Source organism: Fundulus heteroclitus, chromosome 19 (assembly GCF_011125445.2).
Source record: "Fundulus heteroclitus isolate FHET01 chromosome 19, MU-UCD_Fhet_4.1, whole genome shotgun sequence".
Classification (NCBI taxonomy): Eukaryota; Metazoa; Chordata; class Actinopteri; order Cyprinodontiformes; family Fundulidae; genus Fundulus; species Fundulus heteroclitus.
The window spans coordinates 18,401,629-18,408,984 of record NC_046379.1 but is presented as its reverse complement, the minus strand read 5'-3'; the positions used below and the strand labels follow the sequence as shown (position 1 = coordinate 18,408,984).

Here is a 7,356-nt window from a genome sequence, read left to right as displayed (position 1 = left end):
TCTTGTCAGGTGCGTTAAGCTGACATTTGTTGTGATATGGTTCTTTGATGTTCGTTTAATGAGATTTTTTGGCAATGTTGGGTTGATTAAAAAAGATTAAAAGGTTGGTTGATGAAACCTTTTTGTGGCCATACTGTCTGAGCACGTTGTGAAAAGGGGTAATACCATGTAAAATTTCATTTGGGTGCAGAGGTCTCAGTCACTATTTCAAAAGATTGTCTTATAGTTTTGGGTGTTGTCAGGTCTGACACTTTTCTTTATTTCACTGCTGCCCCATCTCCTGTGCATAATAACAATAACTGGGTTAAAAAACATTGGCTTGTCAACCTAAACCTTAAAATCTAGTGATCTGAGGGTAAATAACATGTTTATTAATATTTCATGCAGACTCTGAGCTGATAAGATGTGATGAATACTGGCAGGCTTGCAAAGCAACACCTGATGTAAAATTCTCACATAACATAGATGCATATGCGTTATTATTGCCAGAAACGTCTACCTTCATGTTGAGTTTATTACCTATAGTATGAAAATTACTAAAAACTGCGATTTGAGGATTTGATGTTCAGCGCTGTCAGAAATCAATCATCCAGGAGTGTTGAGGCCACAGAACTGCTCCAAGCCCATCCACTGACCAATTAGAAACCCTTTAAATCTGTGTAAGGCAGTAAATGTGTGAGGCTGGATCAGATGGACAATAGAAAGCAGGGAGCCTGCACTGCCAAAAAGATAAACACACTTATTGCCAGCTATGTCAAGTCAATTCCTTATCAGTGAGATAAAAAATGGGCTTTTTAGTGTCTTGTTTTTCTGCCACCTAAAGGGTCCAATATGAGGGCTGATGAGCAGAGAGAGTCCGTATTTAGCTCTAAAAGGAATGGCTTGTTATTTGCACTGGAGTACCAATTTGTTGGCTGTCCAACACTGCTATAAAGCCGTGAGCTGTGCAATTCCAACAGCGGCTAATGTATATCAGAGCGAGTAGCTGGCATAGCTAACTGAAGTGCAGAGGATGAGTTCAGCCTCAGCTCCCTGATAATAAACCATGTGGAATATAAAGTGTAAGGAGCTCATTGAGATTTCATGGCAGTAGAAAGGCCACTAGACCACACATTACTGAATAAGGAATGAAGAAGAGTGAGTCATGAGCAAAGAGAGGGCCTAAGCCAATGAAGAGGGACATGTATGCACTGGAGGGTAATGGGACATTCAGGATTTCTAGAGACAGATTTCATGTAAAACATTTTAGATTTTTTTAGACTTGAATTTCCAGGGTTTTCAGCTATTTTTGGTCCTTTCAAATATAGAAATTCAAACATAAATTTACTGCTGATGTCTATATTGGCTAGAATTTAAATATGGACCGATGGACGGTTTAAAGGATTAACCTTTAAAAAAAATGACATAGGAGAAAAAGTCTAACAATCTAAAGATTTTTTCTGATAATTGAAATAAATTTATTAACAGAGCAATACGTGATTTTGCACCACTAGGTAAAGCTTGAGCACTGTCTGTAGACCCAAAACAAGACGTGTATCAAGCTACACCTGTAGACACATGTGCGGCCGGCCTAGCTACGTAAACAAGAGACTGGAGAACAACACGGAGAGATGCTGCGTGTGATGTTTAACCAGTCCATCTAAAAAAGATACATTTATTTCTTCACAAAACTATTTTTAGTTCTTTCTATCTAAAATAATGAAATTTAGCTTATTGCTCCTTTTAAATAAAAATACAAACTAATAAACATTCCAATAAAAATATAGCATTACAGACAAATAGAAGTGACACTTAAACATGTAATATAATAGAACAACTACTGAGACATTTTTTGTAATAGAGACAATATTCTGCCTTGCATGCAGTGAAATATTCACCTTAAGTGTCCAACAGCTTTGGTACGGACCAGTGAGAGGATGATGTAGTCATTCTGCTGACCCTGGAACCTGTCCACAGTTGTAACCTGCACACACACAAAGCACAGTTTGATCATCCAACAAACTGATGAATATCGGCATGAATACAAAAGACTTGCAAACAAAGCTTCGGCAGCTAAGATGCTTTGCAGATTAAATGAATGTTTGCATTTTAGCCATGTGGAAAGGATTTTCCTGAAATGCTCACAAATGCGAAAGAGTCTACTCTCCCTCTTGACGTCCCCTTTTCTGATTTCTTTATTTATTTTCTTGAGAGGAGAGTGATAAGAAGCCGGCATCTTCCTGTTGGGTTGTTATCGCTGAGGGCCACATGGGCAGCCAGAAGAGTTAATGCGGCTTAAAGGGCATTTGCTATCACTAGCCTCTTAGCGGGGGCCTCCTGAGAACCAGATCCAAGGTAGTAGGGGGCCTTGTGGTTAGCCTCAATCAGAGGTTATTTTCAGAGGAGAGAAAATGCTCAAGAAGTACCTCTCTGTGAGAGTTTTCACTTTGATTTGTACTCTGCTGGTAACTTTACTTACTTCCACACATGTAGAGCACAACTGTTCCTGAGTTATTATGCATTGCATAGTCTTAAGTAGTTGACTCAGGTTTCCTAGCTACTAATACCTACATTATTCAATACACTTAACATATTCAACTGAGTTCTTTAAAGGAGCAATAAGGGAAATTTCATTATTTTAGACAGAAAGAATAACTAAAGTTATCTTTTTAGATGGACTGTGGTTAAACATCAAACACCATCTCTCTGTGTTGTTCTCCAGTCTCTTGTTTGCATAGCCGGGCCGGCCGTGTATGCGCGTACGTGAACAGCTGCGTACGTTTACCCACTCCCTGCTCATAAAATGCCATCACCAGGCACAAAATGGCGGAGAGCACGGCCATCGGATCAAAACGTTCTCTTGCCAACAGCATTATAAAGTTATGAGTTACTTATTTGGGTGGGTCGTGGACGAGTGGTTAGAGCAGCGGGCTTGCACTCAGAGAAGGATGCAAGTACCCGGTTCGATCCCCAGTGCCGGCACTCTGGGTCCCTGAGCAAGACCCTTAACCCCTGATTGCTCCCCAGGCGCTGCACAGTGGCAGCCCACTGCTCCCCAAGGGGATGGGTTAAGATGCAGAAGTGAATTTCTCCATTGTGAGATCAATGAAGTTCAATTATTATCAATTATTATTTCTAGACATGTTCCCCTAAAGGTGATGCTGTTCTGTTGTGTTTTTATCCTTTGCAAATATGCGCATATGAGCCGATGGATAAGAAGGGGAAACGGGTGCCGAGTGCTGGAGCGATGAAAAGACATGCCTGGCTTGATCTTGTTTTGGTCTACAGACAGTGCTAAAGCTCTACCTAGTGGTGAAAAATCGCTCATTGCTCCTTTAATTAAAGCTAAAGGCTGAAGGCTGTGTTTATAAAATACCATGAATATAAAGCATCAGATATTGAAGGAAAGATATAAAATTGTGTACATGACGTAAAAAAGAAGCAATCAGATTGCCATTTCAGAAAGCCGATGGTGCAGATTGGTGCTCAAGTTAATTCCTTATTAGGATTTTATTATTTAATAATCGATAAACATTTCTGGTGCTCTACTTTGTTCAAATGAAAGATGTAAAATGTTGTCCATAACTATTATAGTTCCATTTGGAGGAAGAAGGCAGAGACTTGAAAGCCTGAGAACATTATTGGCCTTTGAGGTCCTGGGGTGGCATGGTCATTTTGTGGGGGGCGTATGTTGCAGAAAAGGACTAGTGCACTTCACAAAGTAGAGGGCATCTATATTATGTGGAAGTTTAGTCAGAGCATCATATTACATCAGCTTATGTGTGTTTTTTATAACTGTAAAGATCTGGGGTCTCATCTATAAAACATTGTGTGGTATCCATACTAAAAGCGTATATACTCCACCAAAAAAAACGATTTACGCAAAAGAAAAATAAAGAATAAAAAACAATAGAAATCAGATTTCTAAAACCATGCTCACGCACACTAGCATGCAATTCTCCTTTTTAGATCACAGCTGTACCTGAATGTTTGCATACCTTGTCCCGCCTCATGTTCTGCCTTTTACATGCCCAGATTCAACCGTAAATGTTCAATGCAAAGCACCTCATGAATATTAATGTGGATAAAAAATTGGGTCAGCTGATTGTTTTTTTCATCATGGTGAAGTGGTATCCACGGCGATAAAGCAAAGAAAGTCTGGAAAAATGATAAGTACTGCCAATACATCCACCGCGCAGCTTTACGCATGACTGTATTTGACCGTTTACAGCAATCAAAGTAGCCCACACCTGTCACAATACTCTGTTAATCTGTGGTACACGCCACCCTGGTGATCATTGGGGAATGTGATTGTAGAAAACCCCTAAAGATTTTGCACAAAAATGTTAGTGGACAATCTTTTTCGGCTGCAAGTTCCGAGGGCATCACCTTATCTATTGGTTGTCTCACATGCCAATCATTGTGACACACTCATGTAATGGCAGAGTGCGTTATTTGTTAGTTTCCGCTTGCTGGCTGCGCACTTCTAGTGTTTATGTATCCAGTTAGCCTTGGTGTTAGCCGTTCATTGTAGTTCCGCTGCTCTCTCTGTATACTTTGAAAATGACTCAGTCGCAAGAATCAAACTTTTATAACAAGTTTATGAGAAGAAGACGAAATCCTCAGAAGAAATAAATATGACCTGAGTGTATTTTGGAGATATTTTCACACAATCTCCCTGAGGAGTCGAAGAGCAGGCAAGATGGTCTTGCACACACGCAGTTATTCAAAAAGGGACTTGAGCATTTCTTACCTACATTTCCAGAAAAAAATGTCCACTCTACCTTTAACAGCTAGTGCAGATGGGTCAAAACTGGATTCTTTAAAAGGCAGCTTTAAAATATCAAACTTTTTTTTTTGTTTTTTCCAAGTTCACAAAGGGAGGAATTTCTTTGAGGTATATTTTGAAAGAAATGTGCAAAAATGATCCTAAAGGGTTTCCAAACTGAACCTTGTAGATATTTCTGACAGCTTTATAAACGTTCTGATCAAAAAGAGTTAAAAGTCATATAGAGCGTTGGCATTTATCTTTCGGTATATTTCCATTATATTGAAACAAAACAAAGATAAAAACTGCAACTAATTCAGCACTTGTACAACATCTTTAGCACATGCAGTAATTAGTTACCTTTCAAAATGTATAAAACAAAGACTTTTCTAATCAGGAATCAATTGCCTTGAGAGTAAATTTAGATTCTTAAAAGGACAGTTTGTTGTCTTTTACACTTCTATTTCTATTTTTTAATGGCAGTCTGAATTAAAACAATATATAAAAAGCTTTTAGGAATTCACATTGTCATATTTTGGGAGTTGTATTAAATAATTAAGTCAGGAAACAAAAATCATTTCCACACTCAACTTCCTTTTTTTTCTCTCAGGTTCAGAAAATTATAGAAGCAAATGACATACTTTGCTAAATGTCGTAACTAATAGTGTCCTTAAACAGTTAATACGATCAAAGACATGATTCAACAGCTGAAAACAGATGCCGGACACACAAAACACGTTCTGTTCTTCAGAAACAGTACTGTACAGCTCACCTTGCTTTGGAAAAGCAATGCTGAGATAAATTCAAAGCCCAACAGAAAGAGGTTAGTGTGTCCTCTATAGATCCTCACATAAGCAGGGATCAATAGTTCTCCATCAAGAAGCTGCACAGTCCAGGACTAGATACCTGGAAATAAGAGGCAGTCAGGCTGGATAAATCATGTGTAGCTGTAGTTTCCTCTGATCTCGTAATGCAAAGTAACGTGGAACCCTCAGAGAACATCCCATCATGGATAAAAATGTGAGCGTGAAAGAGTGAGGGATGGGGCAAATGAGGTATTTATTTATGCCCTCCTGGTGGTTATATAGAACAGGTGCAAACCCAAAGGCAAAAATATGTGGTTTTTTTTTAAACGCAGCAGAAATCGTGGGATGTATGTTTAGGCCAAACAGACATTGCATATCTACATGCATGTGTTTGCACACACACAAGATGGGCGGTTATTCCTGGCCCGCAGACAAGAAGGCCTGTATCGACAATCTCCCCCAGGTGCAGCTTTTTGCATGCTGTTTAGTTATTTATGAGAAATCTTCCAGGGAGAGAATCGCAGAGGTCATGTCAATGTGACACACACATGTCTGTGGACATGCAGGAGCACACAGAAGACACTGTGAGACACACATGCAGCTATTTACAGGGGGATTGTTTCCTACCATCTTCTCCTCATTGTCAGAACAAGAGTGACACACTGTCTTTCAGCTAATGGGACAGCCGTGGATCATGGCACTCTTTTTCTGGTTGTTTTATTTATTCTAAGATGTGGCATACATTGGAATATGCAGATTTAGTGGGTTTGATTTTTGAACTATTCACAAAGCATGCAGAGGGAACACAGAACAGTATACCTTATTTTTTGTGTGCTTAAGCTTTTATTTTTTTTTAAACTGAATGTTAAAGGTATACTATGCAACCGGGGTTAATTTTCCAGCGAGGCTCCCCCCAGAGGGCTAAAGTAAAAGTGCACTGTCGTAAAGATGCTCAGCTGTTTCTGGTCCATTCCGTCAAGCCAAGTCGCGTTGTTTTGAGCTTAGCAAGACAGGCGAACGCAAACGAAAAGTGGAAAAACGGGCAGTACAAACATGACTGAACACAGTGAAGGTATGAACATCAGAAGCTTCTCGCAGCGCTATCCTTGGCGTAGCGGCGGCCTCAGCCCAGCCAAGTTTGATATTATTTTATCATTATTATTATTTTTTTTTTTAATGTTGGCTGAGACGCTACTCGCACATCACGCCGCGCCAAGCTGTCGTGCCCGCCTCGCCGCTGCCGCTCCGTCTCGCGGCCTGCCTCGCCGCGGCCCGCGCGCCGCGGTAGCGTCTCGCAAACAGAAAAAAAATATATATAATGAAATAATAATAAATAATAAATATAATAATAATAATAATAATAAAAACTCGATATGCTTGCATGTTTAGTTGACCGTAAACACGCGGTTTCTTTGTTGTTAGCTTTCGCGCGTGCATATAGTGAATAGCAGGGGACAAAAAACCATTGGAGTTCTCTCCCGTAAAGCGAAGCTTCTGTGTGTGCGGGCCGATGAGCTCTTGCAATTGCAAGTGCGGTATTCCCCCACCAGACCCCAGTGCGGCCGAGAAGAAAACCTTTGTTTCGGACCTGAAAGGACTCATGTAATGATCCAAAGCGGTATGGAAACACATTAATTAATGAAAATGTGACATAGTATGCCTTTAAAAGATTTCCTTGTAACGGACTGTTGTAAACTATTATAGTATTTAAGTTCACTTCCGTTTCCAGAAGAGAACTGAGACCTTCAACAGGAACACACCTTTATTTCCTCGTGCATCCATATATGTAAGACAACTAAAACT

The 7,356-nt window shown here is 39.8% G+C and overlaps 1 protein-coding gene across 3 annotated transcripts in view; it reads right to left on the bottom strand.

Annotated features, from left to right (window-relative positions):
- The window catches only part of aqr (aquarius intron-binding spliceosomal factor), a 96,345-nt gene that overhangs the window by 37,747 nt on the left and 51,242 nt on the right, over window positions 1-7,356 (bottom strand). Inside the window, exon 33 of one of the 3 annotated variants that reach the window (XM_036150561.1) lies at window positions 1,874-1,963. The exons of the other annotated variants lie outside the window; for them this stretch is intronic. Within the exon in view, the coding sequence (XP_036006454.1) occupies window positions 1,874-1,963 (90 nt within the window). Of the gene's footprint in view, window positions 1-1,873; window positions 1,964-7,356 lie in introns of those variants that run through there. 3 annotated transcript variants of the gene reach the window in all.